Source organism: Elephantulus edwardii, unplaced genomic scaffold (assembly GCF_000299155.1).
Source record: "Elephantulus edwardii isolate Elephantulus edwardi_28Jun2011 unplaced genomic scaffold, EleEdw1.0 scaffold00072, whole genome shotgun sequence".
NCBI lineage: Eukaryota > Metazoa > Chordata > Mammalia > Macroscelidea > Macroscelididae > Elephantulus > Elephantulus edwardii.
The window spans coordinates 2,712,015-2,737,869 of NW_006399822.1; the positions used below are offsets into that span (position 1 = coordinate 2,712,015).

Sequence of the window (25,855 nt, forward strand, 5' to 3'; positions counted from 1 at the left end):
GTCACACACACGGTCACTGTGAATCCGTGTGAATGGTGCAGACGTCCTGTTTCCTCTGGTCGTTCACACGGTCACTGTGAATCAGTGTGAATGGTGCAGACGTCCTGTTTCCTCTGGTCACACACACGGTCACTGTGAATCCGTGTGAATGGTGCAGACGTCCTGTTTCCTCCGTCACACACACGGTCACTGTGAATCAGTGTGAATGGTGCAGACGTCCTGTTTCTTCTGGTCACACACACGGTCACTGTGAATCAGTGTGAATGGTGCAGACGTCCTGTTTCCTCCGTCACACACACGGTCACTGTGAATCCGGGTGAATGGTGCAGATGTCCTGTTTCCTCTGGTTGTTCACACGGTCACTGTTAACTGGAATCTACTTGAAGGCACGTGACACCAGAGTTTCTCTAGGCTCCTTGGCGGCCACGGTGTCCATGGAAGACAGGGAGATCTGACAGAATGCGGGTGCCGGTGGCTGGAACCTGCTCAGATATTTGAAGGGACTGGTCCAGGAAGCTGTGTTTCCACGCTCCCAGGGAATCCAGGTGGAGACGCACTGGTCAAAGGAAAGATCTTGTGGTTCTAGACTGAGCGTGGGTAACTGCCTTCCTGGACGGCCCCGGTGAGAAGAGATGTTTCTCTGATGAGACGGCGCCCAGCCAGCATGGCACTGTCTTCTCTTGGCCCGATTTCCCACAGCAAGGCCCAGACAGAGAGCACACCCCATCCCCAGGCCCTGAGCCCAGCCAGCTCCCACCTCATTTCCGCCCCATGGCTCACCTCGGGCAGTGGGTGGTCGGCTTCTTAAATGGACAGAGCTGGGCGACGGTGGTCTGGCAGTCCAGGTCCTGCACTGCAGACAGAACACATCAGAAACGGTCACTGTCTCAGGCTGCCAGCCTGGGAAACAAGTTCTACCGTGTCCCTCGGCTAGGTTGGATCCCACCACGAACTAAGGTCTCTGGTTTATGGGACGGGTTGTGGGGTGATCTCCTTCAGTGGCTTCTGGGGGACAGACAGTATTTCTCATCTGAACTTCAAACCCAGTCTTGAAGCTGATTCAGAATTCCAGTGACCCTGAGGGCAGAGGGGAACTGCCCCGTGGGCTCTCTACGCCTGTGACCCTGACAGAAGCAGACGGTCACGTTGTTCTCCCATGAGCAGTTGGTGGGTTTCAACTGTCCCGTTTTGGTTAACAGCTGAGTGCTCATGCACTGCGCCACCAGGGCTCCTCTCATCCGAGCCGGGCCTTCCTGCTCTACGCTGTGAGATCTTGGGGACGGTGGGTGGCCACACCAGTCACCCCAAGAGGACTCTGCGGCCTCTCGGGCCTTGATGGGTGTGGGGTCCCAGCCCGGTGCCCTCTTCGCAGCTCTGAGGGGGTGAGTCCCACTGCCGGGCTTCCTCTGTGCAGTTCAGGGGTCAGAAAACCACGTGGTAAAGAGCCGGACAGCGAGCAGTTTCAGAGGGGCAGCCTGTCTGCTCTCCACGGCCGTCGGGCAGCGGTGAGAAGAGGCAGGTCTTTGCCGCACTGCAACCACATCTGCTCTACTTTGGTCTGAAACAAACTGGGAGCACTTGTGTAACGTGCTGGGCTGCTACATGAAAGGCCATGTGTTCAAATCCACCAGCCACTCCACAGAAGAGAGATGGGCGGTCTGCTCCTATAGAGTCTCCCTGCATCAGAAGGGCCACCATGGCTGTCGCTCTCCAAGGTCCTGCTATTCTCTCCTCGCTGATATGGGCGATTCGGTGGCTTCAGCACGTTCCACCCTTGCGAACGGCCACGATTCGTGAATCATTCTGAACTGCTTCGAGGCCCTGGTCAACTACTCAACTTTCCGATGTAGCAGAAAGCACCTATAGATGATGTATATGTGGATGAATGGGCCCGGCTCTGTTCCAGTAAGACGTTATAAAAACAGGCAGCAAGCACGTGCTGAGGTTGGCAAAGTCAGAGGGGACCATGAGACCAACAGTTCAGGGCATGACCTTTCCAGGGAAATGCACGCTAAACCATGGGTTGTGGTCCAGGGAAAAGTGGCCAGCTCACCTTTCACTCTTGACACCATGAATGAACTGGAAGCTTTGTATTTGCTGCAAAACAAAACACCAGGAGATGGTAAATGCCAACAGAACTGCTCCTCCCTGCGTCAAGATTTCGGCCTTGGAGACCCTTGGGGCAGCTGCAAGTCTGTCCTGACTCAGTGCCTATGGCCTGGGGTTTTTAAAGCGGCTGTCACAAGGTCCCCGGCTCCTGTACTTATTTTATCAACAACCTTGATTTTACATCTATCTTTATATCAACTCAAACGCTCTTAGAACTCTCTAGAAGAGGGTTTCTTAGCCTTTTTTTGGTGCACAGACCTCTCTGTTGGGACATGGTTAACTTCTTGGAATAAGTTTTCTCAGATATAAAAGAAATTCAGAAGATGACAAAGGAAACTGGTCACCACCTGCTAACATCACCGTCTAACTCTGAAATGACGCTGATCTGCAGGGCCCACTGTGCACAGGGTAAGGCGGCACAGGGCACCTTCTAGAAGGCCTGGACACTGCCACCCCTGCAGAGGCTGTCGGGAGCCCCCTGAGCTCCTATGGTGAAGGTCACCTGCAAACACCCCAGCTTTGTGGCCAGCTTTCCCTTCCAGCAAAGGCCCATGGCACAAAGCCGCGATTCAGCTTGCATCAGTGTCTGCACAAGAACCCAAAGCAAGCCCCCGTCGCTCACGCAGTTCTGATCCCAGTGACCTGGCAGGACGGGGCAGAGATGCCCCCAGTGTTTCCAGGGCTGAAACTCTCGTGGGGAGTAGACCGCCTTCCCCTTCTCGCACCGAGCCACCCACCGGAGAGCCTGAAGCCTGGTTCCAGAGCAAGGACAGCTGGGACACAGCTGCTAAAGCAGTTGCCTGCTAGCTCACAGGTCAGTGGTTCGAATCCACTGGATGCTCTGCAGGAGAAAGACAAAGCGGTGCGCTCCCGTGAAGGTCGTCTTGCGTTTGGCAGGATGCTCGGCCGTTCAGCGAGAGGCCAGCAGTAAGAGTCCACGTGCAGGCCCTCAGAAGAAAGGCCTGGCAAGCCACGTCTGAAAGGGCAGAGCCGTCGAAGGCCCCATGGAACAATTCCTCTCTGGCACACGGGGCACCTCACGTCCGGCCAGTGGACGGGCCCTGCTTGGTCAGGCTGAGGGACAGTCACCTGACAGACTCCACGCCGTTCCTGTCCGACTTCACGAAGAAGGGGACCTTCCCGTTCCTGGTGACGTCCACCAGACCCCCGTTGTCGTCTATGACCCCCGCATGGATGGCAGCACGGCAGATGCTAGATGACTGGGGGCGGGGCGACAAGACCACAGACAGAACCTGAATGACCTTGGTCAGCGGCGCCCAGGGTGTCCAGCCCCACCCCACGAGAAGCCGAGGAGACAGGATCAAGCTGCCCTTTCCCACCCTGCCCTCTCCCCATAACCGCGTCTTTGTTCCTGGCCTTCTTATCTCACACAGTTCATCCCAGCCGCGTTAGGAGCCGTGGGCAGAGACAAACAGCTCTTTCTCCGCCTCCACTGGAGCATACTAACGACATTTCGAGTGGAGACAGCTCTGTCGGGAGGGCCGCAGCCCTGTGTCAGCTCCGAGCAGATCAAAGGGCGTGCCCAGAAGGGCAGAGAGGCCCAGAAGCCCACCAGTGGGGCTGGAGCCCACCCAGCGGGGCGCCGGCCACACTCACGCTCTCATAAAAGACCGTCCCAAAAATCTTCGCCTTGCTTCTCAAGCAGCCTGCTGGGCATTGGTACCTGGTGGAGAAAGAGGGGAGACCAGCGCTTAGCAGGCTGGGGGTCGGGGGTGGGCGCCCTTCACCAAGCACAGAGCCTCTGCTCCTCCAGTCAGCGCTCTGGTGTCCACAGACGAGCCCACCACCACCGAGTCCACTCCTGCTCCGGGGACCCTCCTGCTGTGGGGAACCTTCCCCGGTGTCTGAGGATCTCACCGGGAGGAGGCCACCCACCCTTCACTCACAGAGTGGCTGGTGGGCACGAACTGCTGACCTTCTGGTTAGCAACCCGACACAAAACACGCTCAACAACTCAGCTCAGCCTCTCCACCATATTTCAAGGAGGGAGGTCCAGCCCTTTGCGGATGTAACTTCTAATAAATCGCTTACTACTTTATCCTTTAAAAAAAAAAAAAGAACTCAGCTCAACTCATTGCCGTTGAGGCAGAATGGACTGGAGTTTTCAGAGACTAAGTCACGTGGAAGAGACGGCCCACCTTCCTGCCACAGAGCGGCGGGAGGATTTGAACCTCCGGAGAGGCGCTGCCTCAAGCCAGCTGCACAACGGCCTAGAGACGACCCCCAGAGCGCCTGCAACGCCCCGACCAGCGGCTGCTCAGTTGGAGCCAAGTGGGAACTGACCCTCCACTGGGCTTGAGGCTGAACATCAACGTGGAGGAGCCCCAGGCGTGGCCTTCGGGTTAGAGGCCAAGTCCCGAGGGCGAGGCCCCAGAGCTCCTGAGACACACGGCAAACTCCTAAAAAAGCAAACCTGTGGCCACAGTCGAGGACCCTGCAGGACGAAGCAGAACTGCCCGCCGCATCCCCACAGCTGGAAACGGTTTAGGAAGCAGCCTGCCTCTTTTTCTCATGGGGACGCTGGCGGTTCAAACTTCCAATCACTCTAACCCAGTGCTCAGTCCACAGCACCACCAGGGCGCCTTCAGCACATTCTGCTGCTTTTGCAGAACGTCAGCTGGTGGTGGAAAGGATGAAGTGTCCATGACAGTAAACAAAACTGGCCTCACTAATGCACAGAAAACAGACTGGACAGAGGGTGTGGGTCAGGCTGCCCGCACTGGGAGATTCGGGGCCCACTACTTTATCCTTTTGTTGTTTCTTTTGATAGCTTAACACTGGCTTAAAAAATCCAGTGAGGCCTTTCTACGAAGATGGCGCCGAAAGCGAAGAAGGAAGCCCCTGCACCTCCCAAAACTGAAGCCAAAGCAAAGGCATTAAAGGCCAAGAAGGCGTCCTGAAGGGCATTCACAGCCAAAAAAAAAAAAGAAGACCTGCACCTCACCCACCTTCCAGCGGCCTAAGACGCTGAGACTCCGAAGGCAGCCCAAATACCCCTGGAAGAGCGACCCCAGGAGAAACAAGCTTGACCACTGACTGTGCCAGCATCAAGTCAGGTAACAACACACTTGTATTCACTGTGGACGTCAAGGCCAACAAGCACCAAATTAAACAAGCTGTAAAGAAGCTCTATGACATTGATGTGGCCAAGGTCAACACTCTGATTAGGCCTGATGGAGAGAAGAAGGCCTATGTTCGACTTGCTCCTGCCCATGATGCTTTGGATGTTGCCAAGAAAATTGGGATCATCTAAACTGAGTCCAGCGGGCTAATTCTAAATACAACTTTTTCTCACCAAAAAAAGAAACCCCAGTAAGTCTGTGCGTGTACGTATGTGTGTGTTTCCATGTCTGTGTGTATGTACGTGTGAGCATGGATGCAGTGCTCCTCACCACTGGACCGACAGGTGGGAGAAAAGACTGGCATTGTCAGCGATTTTAGTTTAGTTAGACACACACACAATTCCCACGGTGACAGCAGTCAGGAGATCAAAAGGTGTGTCGCACTGGGGAAACCTGCTGCCAAGGAGCTCTCCAAAGCTCTGAAGAGAAAGGACAAATATTACATGATGCCACTGTTGTAGAATGGGACTGTCCTTGGGGTTGGGGAGAGACTGAGTAAGATGGGTTCAATAATGTATACTGCACTGAAACAGAGGAGGGAGAGAACCGTTTAAAAGAGAGATGTAACTGGGTGTTTCTGTCATCACAGGAGACTAGAGCGAGGGCTGCATGGTGGAGGGGACCTGGGGGAGGGTTTGTAAAACAATGAAAGAATCTTTTCTTTTACTTTTCCATAAAAAAAAAAAATAAATGGACAGGCACATAAAAAAAAAAAAACAAAGCTCTGAAGAGCAAGGATGTCAGTGTAAAGACTAAGGTGCACCAGCTCCAAGCCAAGGTCTTGTCAATTGTTTCCTATGCATCCCAAAGTTGGACAATTAATAAAGGAAACAGGAGAGGATTGACGCCTTTGAATTGTGATGGTGGTGAAGAATACACAAGACTGAGTACGTGGACTGTCCAAGAAACCAGAGTCTCAAAAGAAGTACCACCAGAGTGTCCCTTAGAGGCAAGGATGGGGACATGTCATCTTAGTCATTTGGGGCATGCTGTCAGGATGAACCAATGCTTGGAGAGGGATCGTGCTGGGAAAGGGAGAGTCACAGATAGAGAGGGAACCCCTCAACAACAGGGACTGACCCGATGACCACTACAGTGGGCTTGGCCATGCCGGGGATGATGAGGTGCCACAGGTCAGGACCAGGCTCAGACCTACTGTTCAGAGAGTTGCTGGGAGTCACTGGCAGCTAACACCAACATGCATGTATGTGTGCATATGCATATGTATGTGTGTGTGTGAGGGCATGAAGGCACAAATTACAAATATAAAGCACCACGCACACCCATGTTTACTGCGGCTTTGTTCACAATAGCAAAGAGCTGGAAACAACCCAAGTGGAATACTCTGCAGCATTGAAAAACAAGGAACTCAGGAAATATACAAAACGGATGACCCTGGAGGACATTATGCTGAGTGAAATATCTCATTCACAAAGGACCAATATTGCATAGTACCACTGTTATAGAATGAGACTGACACTGGTGTTGAGAGAAGACAGAAAAGAAGGGAAGGAATGATGTATACTACATTGAAACAGATGAGGGAGAGAACTGTTTAAAAGGGATTTATGAACGGGTGTTCTTGTTATTACAGACATGCAGAGTGAAGGCTGCATATTGGACTGCACTTGGGGGGAGAGACTGCATAACAATGAAAGAGGTTTTTTTTCTTTTAAAAGAGAAGAGTGAATTGGGGAGAGGGGTGGGTAGGGAGAAAAGTGCAACTATGAATAACTGAAAATGCTATGTCTCTGTAAACTTTAATTAAATAAGAAAAAATCAATAAAAAAACCAAAACATTTTTAAAAAAGTCACCTCCTTGTGGTATTTCTGTGATAGCCGCAATACGCCCTGAAAATGCATCTCACTGAGATTTAACAGGGATGGTGTGTGGAGACTCAGAAGGTGGGCAGACCCTCTAATGCAACCCTGCTCAACTGGAGGGTGTCCAAGCAGATGCCTCCAAGGGCTACAGTGGGAGCAGGGTGGGAGGAAGGCAACATGTTACCTGTTGCAGGTGGAACCTTTACATCTGTCCTTCATCTTGGTGTCACACCTGACGACCTGGGCTAGGAGAGAAATACAGAAATGCCTGTCATGGCAAGAAACCTGGGGCATGAACTGGGGCTAGAACACCCCTGCCCCACCTGCGGTGCATCCAGAGCAATGCTGCAGGAAGGGCAGGCGCAGTGCTTCCCGGGGATGGGTTTCTGGATCCAATCCCAAGTCCCCCTTAAAAAGCTCAGGGAAAGTAGAACCTTAAAACACCCGCCTGATGGGGAAAAGGGACCCAAATGCAGCTTCCATGAGGCTGGCTTTGAGAAATGACTTTAAAATATCAATTCTTAGGGAGCTCTGGTGGCCTAGTGGCAAGAAGCTGCACTGCAATCCCAGAGGTATGAGGTTCGAATCTACCAGATGCTCTGCTGGAGGAGGGGCAATCTCCTCCTGTACCTGTCAGATCCGGTTTGATGGGACACACACACACACACACACACACACACACACACACACACACTCTCTAAAATAAAAAAAATACCAATTCTTTTTCTCAGAAACGTCTTGGAGTGATTTTTGCATGTGACACCTCCCCTGTTTTGCACTGTGTGGACTTGAGGGCTTCTTGCCCCCCCCCCAGAGGAGAGCCTGAGGCACACAGGGAGGAGGGACCCACCCATGTAGCTGGTCGAGGAAGTCCTGCTGGCCTTGGTGGGCCTGACCACCCTCGGCTGGATCGGCCCTTGGTTTTCTTCTGGAAGCGAGGCCACCTCCACCTCGTTCATGTCGTCCGTTTCTGGGTTTGCACTGTATGAGCCTTAAGCCAGAAGAGGGGGGGAAGCAGAGACACATAAATACCAGGATCTAACAGAATTGCCCTTTTTCACCAAAACCAGCTGCGAACTACACGCACCAGAGGTCACTCCACAGACGATCACTTCAGGGAGGGGGAAAGCTCTGCCTCAGAGAGGGCAGGGCCAGGAGGCATCCTCCCAGTGGGGCTCACCTTGGACCTGGGGAGCTAGAGTGACTGAGCGAGAGGCCAGGCCCTCACCGGGAGCGCTGTGCCGGCTTCCTGTTCCCCACCTGCTCCTGGAGGCAGCCTCACAGTGCTGCTGCGTCTCTGTCCCAAGTTCTCCGTCAAGAGTGTCCTCAGCCTCTGTGTACACCCATCATGGTGGGGCCACTGGACCATGCCAGGCTCTGGGACCCACAAAGTGCACCCTGCACCGTATCCTGCTCCCTCCTCACCCCAAGAGGCAGGACTCTTAGCCAGCTCATCGTCTACTGACCATCCAAGACCCAACTCCTGTTTTGGAAAAAGTATCTGCCATTCTGAGCCACCAAGTTACAGAAAGACACAGAAAAGCCCTAAATGTTCATTACTAAACATGTTTTTTAAAAAATCCTCCAAACTGGACCCCCAAACATCATGACAAGCTTGAAAATAGAGCCCATGGCAAGAAGCCTGGCAGACAGGGTCCCCACACGTGGGAAGAGGGCTGCTCCCACGCGGAGGTCAGGGTGAGGACGGCCCCAGGAGGACCCTCGCCCGAGTGCCTGGCCGGATTGCACTATCCGCACCATCTGGCTCTGGATGAAGGATCTCAGGGTGCGGGGCATTTACACGCCCCATGGACTCCACACCCCATGTGAGTGTGTGATGCTGGGCGGTCTCCCACAGGTGTTTCAAATGCCAGCAGGGCCACCTGTGCGTTTCAGTGGCACTTCTAGACTAAGACCAGGGAGAAAGGCCTGGTGGTGACGCTGTTAGGATGTCTCTGAGCCAACTGTGACTCACAGCGACCCCGTGAGCATCAGGAGACCCTGCCTGACCCTGTGTCCTCACGCTGTCCACTGTGCTCAGACGGAGACCCTGCCTGACCCTGTGTGTCCTCACGCTGTCCACTGTGCTCGCCCCACCACTGCAGTCACTGTGTCAGAATGGGTCACGAGAGAATAATGTCACACAGCGCTGGACAGCGAGTCCTGAGGTGGACGGAAACCTACCCCCACCAATGAGCCGACCCCAGCCCACAGAAGCCTTACAGCACAGAGTGAGTGCAGCTGCCCCCCAGGGCTCCCGAGGCTGCAAATCCACGGAAGCAGACGGCCTCGTCTCCTCCGGAGGAGTGGCTGCTGGCTTAAAACTACTACCCTTCTGGTGAGTAGCCTTGTACTTTAACCACTGCATCACCAGGGACCCCCAGGGACGGAAGCCCAGTGGTTGAAACAAAGGACTTTAGCAGACCATTAAGAGAGTACATGGCTTGGTCCTGTCCTCCCGAAGGTCACCTTGAGTTGGAGGAAACTTGAAAGCAATTACCAAATGTCCCCACTGGGTCCCAGCTGCTCTTGGCTCTGTCCTGAACTCTTGTGTAAAATATCCTCCACGTTCTAGGAGCACGGCTGGCCCATTTCACAGACAGGCACACCGAGGCACTAGGGGAGCAGTGACTTGCTCAAGCTCTAGCCCCGGGGAGCCACAGCCTTTACTGCCCTGCCAGGAGGGGAAGAAAGTCCTTTCTGTGCCCATCCTGCTTCCTCTCCATTGGAGGTCAGGGCCTCACACGCAGCCACAATCAATGCTGCTAAGTGGTTCATGCAGATAAGCTGCTTTGGAGGAGACTTTCTAGCCCACAGGTGGGAAGTTGGCCAAGCGAAGCTGGGCATTTGCCACCAAAAACACAGCTGTCTGGGCACCGGAGAGGTGAATGGTGGCTAAGGTACCCTGAGTGCACCGGTGCTCGGCTCAGAGGCCTCTGCACGTGTGGGGTGGGCAGGCGCCTCCTTTTACGTGAGGCACCCGTTATACTAGTGCTTGGCCTTGGCAGCCTCTGCAGGTGTGAGGTGTGCTGGTGTACCTCATTTTACATTAGACACCTCCACGTGCACCAGTGCTTGGCCTAGGACCCTCTGTAGGTGAGGGGTGTGTGGGTACACCTCCTTTTATGTGAGGCCCCCTTGTGAGCACCTGTGCTTGGAGGACCCTCTGTGGGTCTGGGGGTGCAGGGACACCTCGTTTTATGGAAGGTCCTCCTCTGCAGGCACGGGGGCTTGGCTCAGGACACTCTGGAAGCGTAGGGCGTGCAGGCACAGCGCAGCTTAGGTGAGGCACCCTCGTGCGCGCTGGTGCTTGGCCTGGGACCCTCTGCGGGTCTGAGGTGTGCTGGCACACCCTGTTCTACAGCCCTTCTCAGATCCGGCCTCTCTCACACGCTGAAGCTCTGTGCTGATCCCACACCGAGCAAGCCTGCTGGTGCCTCTGCTCGCTCTGAGTCCTGCCCACTCTGGCGATGCTCACGGTACTTCAGACGCTCATCACACAGCTGCACGGGGGCTGTGGGACAGCGTCAGCCTCGTTTACACGCGCTGGGAAGCAAAAAATGTGCGACACGCACCCCACTCTGGTGTTCGCTATTGGTGGTCTGCTCCAAAACTGGGCCTCCCCAAGGTTTGCCCGCGTGTGTTTAGACAGTGGGCACAGTGCGGGGGCTTCAGCCCCAGAGGCCCCGGAGTGGACTGGGCAGGCCTTACTCAGGGGCAATTAAACCTGAAAGCAGATGCTCCGTGTAAGTCAGGGAAGGCTTCCTGGAGGAGGTACGATGCCCAAGGTATGTCCCCAGAGAGCATCTGGCACTTGTAAGGCTCCTGGGATGAACAAGGGACCTCGAGACCGGGAGGTGGACACTACGCTCCACCAGGAAACGGGGTGCTCTTTCAGGAGGTTCGGTGCAGCTGTATCCCTGACTTGTGCAGGAGCAAACGAGTGTGTGCACACAGCCCTGTGTAAGGGTCTGGACCGTCTCAGCACGTGATCGCGGCTACAGATGCGTTTGCTGAGACCACCAAGGGCAGGGAGGGTGCCCGAGCACACACTCCCCTCTGTCTGCCTGGGCCTCACCATTAACGAGGGGCTGACACCGCTGCGATGCAATCCTGTGTGAACCTACAGCTCAGGGCACGCCAGCATCACCCCTTACTCATCTTCACTGACAGGGGTCTGACCTTCCGGGTGACCTTTATGATGACTAGTCTGAGTGGGAAGATGGAGAAGGACCTGGCACGCATCAAAGCCAGTCCTCAGTCACCCCCAAAGCAGGCATTTGGACCCCTTTTCAGACGGGAAGATCGAGGCCAGGAAACGTGAAGAGGTATGCCCACTGCTGTCATGTGGTACAGGCGAATTCTGAACACTAAGCTCATGCATGGCCCTCGAAGCCAGGACTCAGAGGGGGACGTATTGGGGGAGTCTCATTTCGAAGATAAGGACAAAGAGTGGGTGACTGGGGAGCCCCTGAACAAACACGCGCTCCTTGGCTACGTGGCGGCTGCCTTCAGAGGACCCAGAGGTGAGGTCTAAGTAAAAACGTCTATCTCCCACCCTCCTGCATGCAGGCCTCTGTACACGCTGTTCCCCCACTGAAAACACCGTTCCCTGCACCCTCTCCTGGCTGCTTCCTCCTGGAACAGGGGCGACACTGACTTTGTCGTTAAACGCTCTCCCTTTGTGCCTGGTGCTCCCTACCTCGGTAACAGAGGTTGTCCTTGCATCTGCCTCCATAACTAGAGGGGCACTCCGAGCAGGGCTTCCCATTCTTGTAGGGGGCTTCTCCAATCCAGTTGCCCCTAGAGACGGACAGAGACACGGTTAGGATGGACACAGAGCAGTGGGGGGTGGAAGGGCCGCTGCCAGGGCCCCTGTGTACACGGTGTAGAGAATTCTCCAGGCCCCTCCACCCTGCACCAGTGTCCTGTTATAACGTGTGCACAGATGGCCCTTCCTCCTGCAGCGGTTCTCCTCCCTGCACCTCGTGTCACAGGCGCCCCTAGAGTCCCAGCCTTTGCAGGGACATGAGTGGGACCCCATTCCAGCCACTTCCCAGTGGGCGGCATCAGAGAGCAGCAGCGGGAACAGTGAGAGGGGGCAGCACGTGCCATGCAGTCACTGCACCACGTGCCAGAAGCCGTAACTGCTGGGGTGCACGCCTTTGCCGGGGGGAGGGTAAACTGAGGCACAGAGAGAGTCAGCAGCTCCTCTGAGGACACACAGCCAGCATCTGACTGCGGCTCTAAGGGTGGGGCCAAGGTCCTCATGCTGGTCCTGGGGGCGACACTGGCTCTCCTCTGGGACCCTCAAGACGGGAACCTGGAGGCTGCACACAGGGCTTCTGCTGGGGTCCTGGGCTGGCCCAGTGGGTTTCCCACCCTTCTCCTGCAGTGCCTGGGCCTTCTCAAGTGACCGAGACTGGCAGCTGACCAGGAAGGCAATTTCTAGAACCAGGTTCCTTTCATTCAGTAAAGAGGTGGTAGGCCGCTTTCTCAGATGACCAGTACCTCCTTGAGGACAAGCTGCAAAGAATCAGACCCAGCTCTGCGACTGTGTGACTGAAGCCACATCCCAGCCCCTGAGCCCCTGTCCTCCTGCAAAGAGCTGGACCCCCGACCCTGCTGATGGCATGTCCATGGCCACATCCAGGCTCGTGTCCTGCACTCTGGGGACAGTGACAGTGCCTGCGTGCCGGGCTGCGGGGCAGCCACACAGACACTCCAAGGCCAGGGTCTGGCACACGGCAAAGGGTTTGCTTAATAAATATCCTTGTGCAGGGAACTTCTCTTCAACTTCCCAGCGAGGGTGGGAGGCAGGGAAGGCTGGGTCTGCTGGCTGGACAGACCATGAAGGTGCCCCTGTGTGTGGGCCAGAGACACTTCTAGCTGAAACACTAAAGTGCCATCGCCCAGCGCCACTTGGGCGTCAGACTAGGGATGGAGGGCTGGGAGGGCTGGGCAGTCTGAAGGTCCTTTCAGCTACGTACAACATCACACAAAGCCCGGCACTCTTGGGGTCCCGTAAGTGTATGGCAAGACAGAGGCTATGACCAGGTGTGCACACACAGCCCAGTCCACCCACCCAGACTCAGGTGTGATCCCCCAGCAGCAGGTGACTGGGGACTGGGGGGCAGGGGCTGTCTCCATGCGATTCGGGTCACTCTGCCCTTTCACCCCTCTTCTAGAGCTGCAGCCCACGTGACCTACGGCGATGCCGCGTATGCAGACCTCGCCACAGGGCGTTCAAAGCTGTGACCTTCCAGAAGCAGGTCACCAGGCCTTTCTTCTGCTGCACAGCTGGGTGGGTCTGAACTGCCCACCTTTTATTGTTGTTATGTGCCATTGAGTTGCTTGAGACTCATAGCGACCCTATGTACAACAGCTCTATAAACCCTGCTCTCTCCTGTGCCAATCGCACTGCCTCTGACACACCCATCCCAATTACCCCAGTCACTGAATCAATTCACCTCATAGAGGGTCTTCCCCTCCTATGCTGTCCCTCCACCCTCCCAAGCATGATGTCCCTCTCCAAGGACTGGTCCCTCCTTATAACATGTCCAAAGTATGTCAGACAAAGCCCCAGAATCCTTGCCTCCAAGGAGCAGCCTGGTTTAACCCTCTCCAGGATGAATCTGTTTGTTTTCTTGGCAGTCCATGGTACATTCAATACTCTTCTCCAACACCACAGCTCAAAGGCATCAATTGTCCTTCTATCCTCCCTAGTCATTGTCCAACTCTCGAAAGCATAATAAGTGATTGCAAAGACCATAGCCTATATCAGACGCACCTTACTCTCCAGAGTAACACCATTGCTTTTCAGTACCCTGGAGAGGTCCCTAACAGCAGAATTTCCCATGGCAATAGCTTTTTTTATTTCCTGGCTGCTGGTGCCAAGAGTGTTGACAGTGGAGCCAAGCAAACTGAAGTTGTTAACAATCTCAGTCTCTTCACCATCCATCCTGATGCTGCCAATTGGTCCAGCGGTGAGAATTTCTGTCTTCTTGACATTGAACCTCAGTCCATACTGAAGGCTGCAGTCCTTGACCCTCTGCAGCAAGCACTTCAGGTCCTCCTCAGATTCAGCAAGCAGGGTTGTGTTATCTGCATAATGCAGATTGTTAATAGATCTTCCACCAATCCTGATGCCAGACTTCTCCTCATAGAGCCCAGCCTCCCGGCACATAACTGTTCTACGACTCAGGGACTCCTCTCTCCAGAGCCGCCTAGGTCCTCAGAGATAAGCCACTTCTCCAACCACTTAGACGGTCATCTGTCCAGTGATGGGTAGTGTGTTCAGTAGTTCAAGTCCACCAGTCTCTTCTATGGAGAAAGACGGGGCATCCGCTTTCACGAAGACAACAACCTTGGACGCTCTGTGGGGTCCATTGTACAGGCCGATGTGAGTCAGGACTAACACAAGGGCAGTGGGCAACTCGTGATTGTCCAGCAGCCTGCAAGCCTCTGTTGTCCCAGTGTCCCCTGAATGTGGTCACTTAGTGTCCAGGAGGTGGACACACTCAACTACCCGGCCTGCCCTTGGCCGTTAACCCACGCCAGGGAGCGGGGCACGCTGTTCCACGTGGGGCCGCACCATTTCTCTTTAAGACCTGCAAGCGTCTGTGGACACTGGAACAGCACCCAGAAATAAGCAAGGCTGCAGCACGCCCACCACACGCCACCAACACGCGTGAATCCCACAGGTGCGGGGCTGGACAAGATAGGTGGCCAATAGAAGGCTTATCTGTGGCTCCATTTTCATGAGGTTCAAGTCAGACAAAAGATGGATGGGAAACAGGGCTGGGGTGTGGTCACTGCCGAGGGTATGAGGGTGGTAGTCGGGGTGGTACCTATACACGTATAAACAGACACGCTGGTGCCAAGGAAATCACATCAACACTTAAAAGATACTGGCGGGGAAAGAAAGAAAACTGTCTCTATTCAAAGAGCATGACAGGCTACAGTGAAAATGCCAAGGGATGGACAACTGCCCCCCCACTCCTGAATAAACAAACAGGGATAGTAATTCACAAGATACAGGATCAATCTATAAACTCAGTTATTTCCTGTATACCTGCAACAAATAATTCCAATTTTAAGGAAAAACCCCACACACTGTATTCAAGAATCCTTTTTCACCTTTCAACTTCAAGACTGCCTGACAATAAAAACTGTAAATAAAGCATACCTTATATCTTAAATAATATGGGTGTGCAAGTATATATATATACACAGACATCCTAGGTGTACAGAGGTATGGCAGGTGCATGCAGGTGTACCAGGTGTGTTAGGTGTGCACAGGTATGCTAGATGTGTACAGGCAGAGCTCTGATCCACTGCAGGTTCAGTCAGACCCCACAACAAAGCAAGTCACACGGATGGTGTGGCCTCCCAGTGCATTTAAAGTTACGTTCGCCACAATCTATCGTGTCACAACGTGACAGCTTACACTACGGTGACAAGGACCCAAACGTGACCAAGGTACAGAGTGAGTACATCCTGCAGGGAAAAGAGGGCTCCAAGACCCTGCTCCGTGCGGGCTGGCGGCCTCAGACCTCCAAGCTGTTAAGAAAGCAGTTGTCTGCGAAATAAGATAAAGCAGGACGTGCCTGTATACATCCAAACTCAAAGTCATTGCTGCCTGGCTGGAAAGGACGCACAGCTGACCCTCCAGCGGGGGTGAGAGGCTGTACCCTGCCTGGGAGGAGAGGGCCCATCTTCGTCCCTGTAGTAGCTGGTGGCTTCGAACCTCCAGAGATGTACCACGTTTGGGTTGGCAGCACACCTCCCCGCAAACTACAACAGTGTGCTGCTTTGTACATTTCAGGGCCATGCGCTTTACACGTATGTAAATGACTCCTTTCTAAGAGAGGCGGAGCGGGCTGAATAGGGGAAGGATGTCTATTTCTGATGCAATGAGGATGTTACATGTGATGCAACAAACCCCCAGAATCTATTTCATCATGAGGGAGTCAGATAAAGTCCCTTCTCCCCCCACCTGCCAATCTGCCAGGAACCCCAGCCTATTCTGTGGGGTCTGAGCTTGGTCCCTTCCAAGCAGTGACATAACCTCTGTCCTTACTGATTCCACAGACAAGCCAGAGACAGTGTGGGGAGCCTACTTCCCTCCAACCTCAGCGAGTCCCCTCTGCTACCTCCCGCAGTGACTTCTGACGCATGGTAAGTAAGGGAGGTCACGGCCATTGCATGCTGCCCCTGAGCAACATTCTGGGAGGGGCCACTGAGGAGGGGCCACCTGCCAGCTGCAGAGTGGGACGGTAGTCCTGCAGGAAAAACTGTCTGCAGTGCAAGTGAGGGGAGAGAGGGAGGGGATGAAGGACAGCAGCGATACAGGAGTGTGGAGGAAGGAGGGCGTGGACGTGCGGGCCTGGCTAGGAAGGGGTCTGCCATGAGTCACTGCCTCCGAAGATGCTGTCTGCTGAGGGGCCACCTGCCAGCAGACTCACCGGGTGCCCGGCAACAGCTGCTGCTGCTTCTGACATTGTCCCAATGGTCACAGAGGATCCTCTTCAACTACTCCCCTTGTCCATGGTCGGCCTACCTCTGGCCAACGACCTCAGGGTACAGTGTGCCAGGGGAGGAAGAGTCCTTCTCTAGCGTGCTCTTCTGTTTGGGAGGATGTGATGGTTAAGACGACACGTCGGCATGGTGGTCCTCGAGTGGGAAAGCCTTCTTTTACGTAAAGCCTAACCTGCACACACTAATCAGGCAGATCAACGTAGGATGTTACACTGAGTCACAGATCCACAGAAGGGCAACATGGCTCACACCCTCACCTGAATCACACCCTCACTTAAACCATGCCATCACTCAAGTCACCCCTGCATTCATGTCCTGCCCTTTCCCTGGTCACATCCTTGTTCAGATAGGAAGGGCATTTCCATGGAGGTGTGACCTGCAGCCCCAGACCACATGAGAATGTTCTATCAATCTGTCGCTCTGCGTCCTGAATCTGGCCTGTCACCATCTGGCCTCCGGTTCTTGTTGCTGGGGTTAGCAGCCTGTCATCTGATGTGCTTGACTTTGGGGGCTCCAGCTTCTGCAGTGCCGTGAGCCAGCAGCCTGTCACTTGTCTGTTGATCGGCCCCTGTAAGCACGCAAGTCAGAAGAAGCCTCCAGCTTGACAACTGGATTTGCCATCTATGGATTTGGGACTGGCCTGCCTCCACTAGTGTGTAAGACATTTCCTTGAGGTGAATTCTCCTCTTCTCTCTCTCTCTGTGTCTCTGTCTCACTTTCCCTCTCTCTCATGTGTGCACTTTTTCTTTCCTTCTCTAATGAACCCAGGCAAAGGCAAAAGACACGATGTCTGGAGCTCTGCCACCACTGTGGGCCTGTGAAGAGAGGACTGTACAATACACAGAAAGAGCCTAAGTTCTCGGTGACTGACGACCTAGCCGCTGTCCAGCTAACTAATCCTAAGACTCTGTGTTGCAAGTAGAGGGTCAGGAAGGGCAGAAGACCCTCAGCAATATGGACTGGCCCAGCACCTGAAACAACACCCTGAAGCCGAGCAGAGATTGTCCGCATGACTCAGGACTGAGCAGGGTTCCGATCTCGGGACACAGGTCGCTGTGCACAGGCACCAATATGATGGCCCTCACAGCCACTGACAGTGGGGTGCTCTGAGGCTGGCCAGAGCTTCCGAGCATGTACACCCCACTCAGCTTCTTACTTTGGCGAGTAGTTGCAGACAAGGTAGACGGCGTTCTCCCAGACGTCGCCCCAGACGTTCATCTGCCGGCAGGTGTGCACCGCACAGCCAACCTTGGTGGTGGTGGCCCAGACAATCTGCAAAGACAACAGCAGGCGTCAGAGCTGGAGGGCTGGGACTGGCCTCTCTGCAAGGGAGCATGGACGGGATGAGAGGGAGCCCTCTGTCCTCGCCTGTTCTGCAGCACTGTCCGCTACTACCGTAACAACGGGCCTGAGTACACCAGAGATGCTGAGGACGGCACAGGCTGCTGGGCACTGCTGACTCGATGGCACCCAACAACAACCGTGGCCAGAAATCCCAGCGGGGTCAGCCATCCCCGTGGGATTCAAATCACTTGTTCTTTCAGACTTGCCTCTGATTATACCGACATCCCTTTGGAGTTGTTTAAAACGGGATCAAGAGGGCTCTTTCTAGATCCGGCCCCCCTGCACTCAGTGCACTGCATGGACAAATCACCTTCCTCTCGGAGCTGAATAATGGAGAGGCTGTACTTGAAGACACCCAGCCCCGAAGATTCCAGGAATGAACACCATCAGCTCAGGCACAGCAGCCTTTGCATACAAACACGCCAACATGGTGAGGAAGGTGCCTGGGGGTGGGAGAGGGGCCGTCAGAAACACCTGAGCCGGACGCACCCCACCTCTGTTGGGTGGAGCAGAGGCCTGTTTCTTATCTCCCTGCTCTGGACCTCCATCAGCAGGTGATGGACAAGGGTGCTGCTATCTCACAGGACACTAGAAATGGAACTCCATAAAAGCATGGCTGGGGCTTGGCACCCGGTGAGCACCTCCGGAGGCAACACATCATCCTGGGGCACGGGGAGGAGAGGGGACACCAACGGAGGGTGTGATTGGAGCAGTATCGACGGCAGGGAAGCCAGCTCCAGAGACAGCAGTCCAGAATCCTGGACGTAAGGACTGGTGATGGCCGGCCTCCTGGGCCTTACCTGTGTGTAGTGGGTGCACATGGCCCCGGAACACCTCTCGGGACACCAGGGGTTGCATTCGTGGGGATAGGGGTAGGTGTAGTCCTTCACCTCGTTGTACCACGACTGCACATGGGAGCCCGGAGAGCGGTACCTGCAGGCAGAACCAGTGAAATGTGTGCTGAGCACCCCTGTAGAATGCCAGCCTGGGCGGGGCTGCAGGGGCAGTGGGGGACAGGGTTCCTGCTCAAGTGTCTAACACCGGGAACAGCGGGGCCATCAGGTCCCTGTGGGTCCACAGCGGCTCCCAGTGGCCGACATGTGCACAGGATCCTGACCTGGCCTCAGGGTGCTTCTGTTTTAAGTCTTGTTTCTTTTCACGTACATTTGGAAAACTACATGTAGCCCATTAATACTCTATTATCACAGATATAATTTTGTTAAGATAAGCCTGATTGATGACGGGAACATACCTGACGCTGACTTAAAGTGTTAACTCAGAGAACACAGAGAAGATACAGACCATGTTATAGAAAACCGAGGACCAGAGGCTATGGAGGCAGGACAGAGGGAGTGTGGCCCCGAAGAGGTGTTTTATTTATGGCGACAACTCCCCTGTGTTTCTCTCTGATGACACCTGGCTTTGTCAAACAAACAAAACTCAGTGGAGATGCAGAAATCTCTCAATGGTGCAACCATTATGGAAGGTGGTATGGCGCTTTCTCAAAAAGTTGCAAACAGAAATACCATTTGATCCAGCAATTCCACTACTGGGAATATACCCTAGAGAAAATCATAACCGCCACCCAAGCAGATATATGCACACCCATGTTTACTGCAGCTTTGTTCACAACAGCAAAGAGCTGGAAAAACCCCAAGTGCCCATCAACAAAAGAATGGATAGAGAAGCTCTGGTATACCACGCTGCAGTAAAAAACAAGGAACTCATGAAATATTATACAAAATGGGTGACTCTGGAGGATATTATGCTGAGTGAGATATCTCAGTCACAAAAGGACAAATACTGCATAGGGCCTCTGTTGTAAGATGGGACTGACATTGGGGTTGAGGGGAGACTGAGAAAGAGAGGATAAATATACTGCATTGACACAGATGCGGGAGAGAACTGTTTAAAAGGGATATATGATTAGGTATTATTATCATGACAGGAGTCCAGAAGAAAGGCTGCATCGTGGAGTGGACTTGGGGAAGATTGCATAACAATGAAAGAGTTTTTCTTTTACTTTTCAAAGAGAAGTGCGAACTGTGGGACGGGGTCGGGGGAGGTTGGCCAGGGAGAAAAGTGCAACAATGAATGAATGGAAATCCAAAGTCTCTGTAAACTTACATTAAAATGAATAATAATAATTAAAAAAAGAAAGTAAAAAAAAAAATCTCTCAATGTCACCAACCTGCAGCATGGAAACAAGCACCTTTTCACAGATGTGAGGACAGTGCTGTCACACTGAGAAGGCTGCAGCCAAAGTCACAAGACGGCTGAATGAATTGTTGAATTCACCACCACATCGCCAAACCACAGCGAAGTGATCCAAAGAAAACAAGGCCGAGAGGGAGAGTGAGCCAGCTCACAAGGCGGGGCGGGGAAGTGACCGCGCTGCACAGCGGTGGTCAGCAAGGCAGTGAGAGGGCTCGGAGACTCGCGCTGACGGTGGTGGGCAGTGACGTGTTCGGGGAGCACCATCACTTCCTGGAACCACATGTGGAAGGAACCTCACACAGCTTAGAGCTACGATGCAAATGGAAACTCCCGACCATGCCTGCCTGCCTGGACTCAAGGTCAAGGACGTACCACGCTGATGGGGCAACAAGAGCTCGGATGCCACGGAAAAGCCAAGCCCAAACCCACACGTGGACTCCGACTCAGCAGCCCCGTAGGACGGGGCGCAGCCGCCTCGGCTCCAAGGCTGTCGGTCCGGTCAAGGCAGGTGCCGCGTTTTCCTCCTGAGTGGCGGCAGGTGGACATGAACGGTTGACTCTGTTGCCAACAGCTGAATGCTTTTACCCACAGCAACACCAGAGCTGTTTAGATGCCGGGGGTGGTAAGACCGTGGAGGGCAATGGAAATCCCAATGAACAACGTGCATCATCGGGTGACGGTACACACACCACTGCGGGTGCCCAGTGTGTCGGAGCAGGAGGGCGCGCCTCTGGATTTACCATGACCGGCTTTTCAGAAGCTGACTGCCAGGCCTCTCCTTGGAGGCACCTCTGGGTGGGCCTGAAGCTCTGCCTTTTCCATCCACAGCTCCTTAAGCATCTGCACCCTCCAGGGATTCGAGTCTACATCAGGAGAAGGGGCGATCTTGTTCTCTCTGGCCCATCAAGCCTTCTCAGAAGTGCTCCTGCCGAAACCGCTCAGCTGAGGGGAAAACCCACATGCATCCAATGACGAGATGCCGGCAGCCTTCATAAAATGATCACCAGACAGCGTTGCAACAGGAAACTGACATCGTACAGGAAAGGGGGAGGGGAAGAACGGGAAGCCAACACTATCAGCGACATAAAAATGTCGGCAAGTTGCCAAATGCTATGCAGAAGCCCAGAAAACGGAAAGCTGAGCCCAGAGCGTGGACCTGGAGTCCCCTCCCTTGGGACATTTCTTTCAATGTTATCGTAAGGCCTGTTTGGGGTTTTCTGCCTAAGTATTAAGCAATGCCGACCTGGCCTAGCTTCCGAGATCACACGCGACCGGGAGCGTCCAGGGTGTAAGGCCACAGACTCGGAAGACTGTTCTTCTAACAAGCAAGAGTCATCAAGGGGAAAACCTCCAGGCGCTTTGTTCCCACAGAGTCTCCCCACGGATATCTGCTGTAGCACCCGCCTGGCTTTGTCCTGGGGGGCGCAGTGCACTGAGTGCCCGGCCTCTAATAAAGGTCCCTCAGTTCTGCAGGAGAAAGGCCTCATGGTCTGCTTCTGGAATGCCCACCTACTGCGGGCCAGCAGCTTTGGACTCATGGTGACCCCTTCCTTGGGCTTCCAAAGCTGTAAACCTTCACAAGAAGAAGCTGTCTTTCTCTCTTGTAGAGGCTGCCTGGTGGTAGATTCGAACTGCCAACCTTTTGGTGAGCAGTGTAATGTGCAGCACACTATATTAGGACAGGGCAGTTCTACTCTGACAGATGAGGTTGGAAGTAAAAATGTGTAAGTTTTGAAAGTATGTTGAAATCCACTTCAACCAACTCAACCTGCTGCTGTGGAGTCGATTCTGACCCAGCGCCCCAAAGCCCTGAGAACTGACCCGTGGGGCTTCTAGGGCTGGTGGGTTCCAGCCTCGTCTCTCTCAGAGCCGCTGGTGGGTCCAGGCTACTGATCTCTTTTGGTTGGCTGCTTTAATCACTGTATCACCAGGGCTCGGTTGCCTGAAATCCTGTCCACCTCCTCCCTGTCTGGGCAGTCTGACATGGGGCTGGGAGCGGGGTCTGAGGGCTCCGTCTTCATGAGCTACACGGTCGCTGTCCTGACCATAGTCTTGAGGACTGAGATGCAGCCCTCGGCCCCGGGTGCATCTCAAAGCCGAAGCCAGCTGCCATCTGAGTTGCTTCCGACTCCTGGCGACCCTGTGTGTGACGGAGTGGAATTGCACTCTGTAGACTTTTACCAAGTCAATAGCCAGGCCTTTCTTCCTTGGCTCCTCTGGATGGATCTGAGTGTCTAACTTGCCAGTTAGCGGCTGGGCATGTTAACTGTTTTCACCAACCAGGGCTCAGAAGAGAAGACCAGTCCACATTTCCTCTGGAGTCAGTAGCAACGTGTAACAGATAGCAGTTAAGATAACATCCTTTAGGCAGGGGGCCAAGGGGCTGTCAGGCCAGGAAACCTGGGAGGGAGGCTCAGAGAAGTTAGCCCCCCTCTATCCAGACAAGGAGGCAAGGACTCAGATGTGCTGGTGACAAAGGAGCCGCAGTGACCAGGGCCAGAAAGGCAGTGCTCCCGTCTCCCCAGCTGACCTGACCCCTTCCTGGCACCAGCCACCGAGGCCCTAGAACTCCCTCTGCAAGTTGGAATGGAAACCCCAAGGCTGATAAGCTGTTGGTTCGGTAATCGTGGCCTGGAGTCAGGGGAGCAGGCTCAAATTCCAGGTCTCATACCTGTTCTTGGACCTCAGCATCTCATGTCAATGGGACGGGCAGTGTTAGAAGCCAAACAGTGTCCTCTCAAATGGTCTGTTGAAGTCTCAGCCCACATCCTTGTGGCCGTGACCCTTTCTGGTGATCAGCTGGGTCAAAGGGCCACACTGGCACAAGCTGGGTCTTCAGTCCTTCTGAATGTTGTTGTTAGGAGTCATCGAATCGACTACAACTTACTGCGACCCCTGGACGACTGATCTGAACACTGTCTTCAGAAGAGTGTCTTACCAACATGGGAGACACTAATCAGGGTCTGTCTAGAAGCCAGGGACCCAAGCAATGCCCGTGAATAGAACTGAACTCACCCCCATGGCCCAACTTTCAGCCAAACAACCAACACTATAAAGTGAAAAATAACATGCGAAATACCCTCACTCCTTCAAACAACTCATCCCAGAAAGTCAAAAAGGCAGCATTTGCACAGGGATAAGGCTTGGAAGAAAGGAAGAGTGGGAAAGGATGACTGGAAATAGAGATCATAGGGAGAGGTAGGAAGAATGCTGTTACAAGGGGATTTAAACTCAGATCCTGGGACATCACAAAGACACGTGTCCAAAGGGCGAAAAGGAAACCAAGTCTCCCTGTAAATCTTCATCCACATCATAATTTGAAAAAGCCAAAGGAAAGACCCAAGGCTACAGCAGGGAGTGGTGCCCCAAATCTGGACTTTGGAGAGCCAGAACCGAAGCAGTAAATTCTGTTCTTAAAAGTGTCCATCTGGTCACGGTGGCCCCCACAGAAGCAGAAGGGTGGTACCTCTCTCAGTGGTGGGCAGCACTGACCCGGCACACAGAACAGGAGTGGGCCCCTGTGGCTCTTACCTGCCCCAGTGGACAGCCAGGTTCTGGCCGATGGACACCAGCAGGCTGGTGGGACCATGCTCCCAGATGCACTCGTGCGCCCAGGCCGCCGCGGACCGCTCCAGTTCCTCATCCCAGGTCTGCAGGAGAGGACAGAGCAGTGGTCAGGGCCAGGGCCAGAGCAGCGGAGCATGCATGCACAGGGATGTGTCCCAGCCTGGGCCCCCGCGGACCTGCAGGTGCGTCTTCACAGGGCTGGTTAACCCATGAGCACGGAGGTACCATTTACCATGGGCAAGGAGCACACAGTTTAACTGGGCTTTTACTTCCCTGCTGTCAACAACCTCCCATTTTTTCACTACATCAAAGACGTGGTAACTGACTCATCACACCCCACAGGGCCCAGGATGACCAACCCGAGCGTTTCTAAGGCTGTAAATATGGAAGCAGAGTGCCTCAACCCGTCCTGGGGAACGGCAGGTGGGTTCAAACCACGGAACTCTTGGTTTAATCTCCACGCTGCCAGGGCTCTCGGTAAATTCAGAGAGGGGTTCTCAGATGCTTAAGGAGATGTCAGGGTCACAGCTAGCAGGAACCGGAGCGAGGACTGGCCTCTTCCCGGCCCAGCTCTGTCCCAGGCCCGGGGAACAGAGCTGTAAGACACTGCTGTTGAGTTGGGTGAGGAAGAGGGACCCTGGAACAGTGGACAAGGAGCCGACCTGCTGCTGGGCATCTCTGCGTCCACCAGGGCTTACCATGGACTCCATGTTGGAGGCCGGGGGGTACACCTGGCCACGCAGCTGGTTGTGCAGCATGAGGATCTCCTCCTTGTCGGCCAGCGGGATGGCTCTGCGGGCTCGGGCGTGAGGGCTGTCTCCCCGGTATTTGCTCAGCAGCCTCTCCAGGTGCGTGGCATTGGGCAGGAGGAAGCCTTGCACCCCACACAGCAGCGACAGCAGCCCAAGGGGGAGAAGGCCATTGGCAACGCCTCTCATGGCAGGACCTGCGGGTGGAGCTGTGCGCTGGAGAGCTCTGCAGGGAAGGAGAAAATGACCCGTGAATACAGGACAAACTACCGGGCCGGCACCAAGGTCCCCACTGCACAGATGGGGAAACTGAGGCTCGGAGGAGCTAAGTCCACCCAAGCACAGGGAAGAAGTGGTGGATCAGGGGTTAGAGCAGTTTCCAGAGGGCAGGTTGCCAAGCCCAAAGAGGGCATCCTGGCACTGTTTTCTCCAGAGTGAAGTTTGATATTATCTCATTTCAAGTCAGAGTTCCTACCTAAATGTGATTAGAGCATGAATCTATTCTGTCTTGTGCCCCAAAAAGAGATCAACAAAGTCATTTCACACAACAGGATTCCTTACAGCAGCGGCAAACTGGGTAGTCCGCGGTCAGACTCCAGTCGTCCACAGGCATGGGCAGGGCTGACTGCCACTGCATCATCACATAGCGTGAGCTTCCTCTCACGCCAGCTCTTCCACCGGTGTCACCCACCAACAGACCGTGAAGGACAATGACCGGGCACTGGGGGAAGCCTCGCCTTCGACGCAGGAGGCCCAGGCGTCACACCCAGCCCGGAGCACAGCCACCACCCGGTCAGCCAGTGGAGGCCTGCATGTTGCGAAGATGCTAATGGACTTCGATGGACTTCAGAGTGCAAGCTGTCCAGCTTGGCTACCGTGCTACTGCAGCCTTTACAGACTGCTGCTGAAGGTGGGAGGAGCCAACATGGGAACTGGAAAACCAAAAGAAGGGGAGTGTTTCACTTCATCACTGGGTTTGCTTTGCTGCGGTGGTCTGGAAGCAAACCAGAGATATATATGAGGTCCATCTGTATTGGTTAACCTATCAGAGTTTGGACAAATCACCTTCGGTTGACAGGCCCAACAGCAGTACCATGGGACAGAAGGAAGATGGGGGGCAGCGTGTCCAGCTCTCCTGGGAGTGAGGTTCACCAAGGGCTCTGGACAGAGGCTGCAGGATGTGAGCTCAGGCAGGGGCCCACCTCCTGGTTTCTGCTGAGCGGTCACTCTAAGGACGTGGCATTGGGCAGGGAGAATGGGGCTGCAAGGCACAACTCCGGGTCACAGTCGTGGGGAGTGGCTGTGGATGAGCTTCCTACAGAGCCCGAGGTGTCCACGCCTTGTCCTAACACTGCCATCCTG

General features: G+C 54.3%; 1 protein-coding gene across 1 annotated transcript in view; it reads right to left on the reverse strand.

The window, feature by feature from the left end:
- CRISPLD2 (cysteine-rich secretory protein LCCL domain containing 2) overlaps nucleotides 1–25,130 on the reverse strand; it is a 31,716-nt gene extending 6,586 nt beyond the window's left edge. The window contains exons 1-12 of the mRNA XM_006888869.1: nucleotides 25,055–25,130; nucleotides 24,443–24,690; nucleotides 23,709–23,827; nucleotides 18,761–18,893; nucleotides 17,773–17,888; nucleotides 11,779–11,879; nucleotides 7,927–8,067; nucleotides 7,261–7,321; nucleotides 3,727–3,793; nucleotides 3,199–3,329; nucleotides 2,054–2,097; nucleotides 781–853 (exon numbers count right to left, since the gene is read on the reverse strand). Coding sequence (XP_006888931.1) covers nucleotides 781–853; nucleotides 2,054–2,097; nucleotides 3,199–3,329; nucleotides 3,727–3,793; nucleotides 7,261–7,321; nucleotides 7,927–8,067; nucleotides 11,779–11,879; nucleotides 17,773–17,888; nucleotides 18,761–18,893; nucleotides 23,709–23,827; nucleotides 24,443–24,690; nucleotides 25,055–25,130 — 1,310 coding nt within the window. The remainder of the gene's footprint in view (nucleotides 1–780; nucleotides 854–2,053; nucleotides 2,098–3,198; nucleotides 3,330–3,726; nucleotides 3,794–7,260; nucleotides 7,322–7,926; nucleotides 8,068–11,778; nucleotides 11,880–17,772; nucleotides 17,889–18,760; nucleotides 18,894–23,708; nucleotides 23,828–24,442; nucleotides 24,691–25,054) is intronic.
- Between the last annotated feature and the right edge of the window lie 725 nt (nucleotides 25,131–25,855).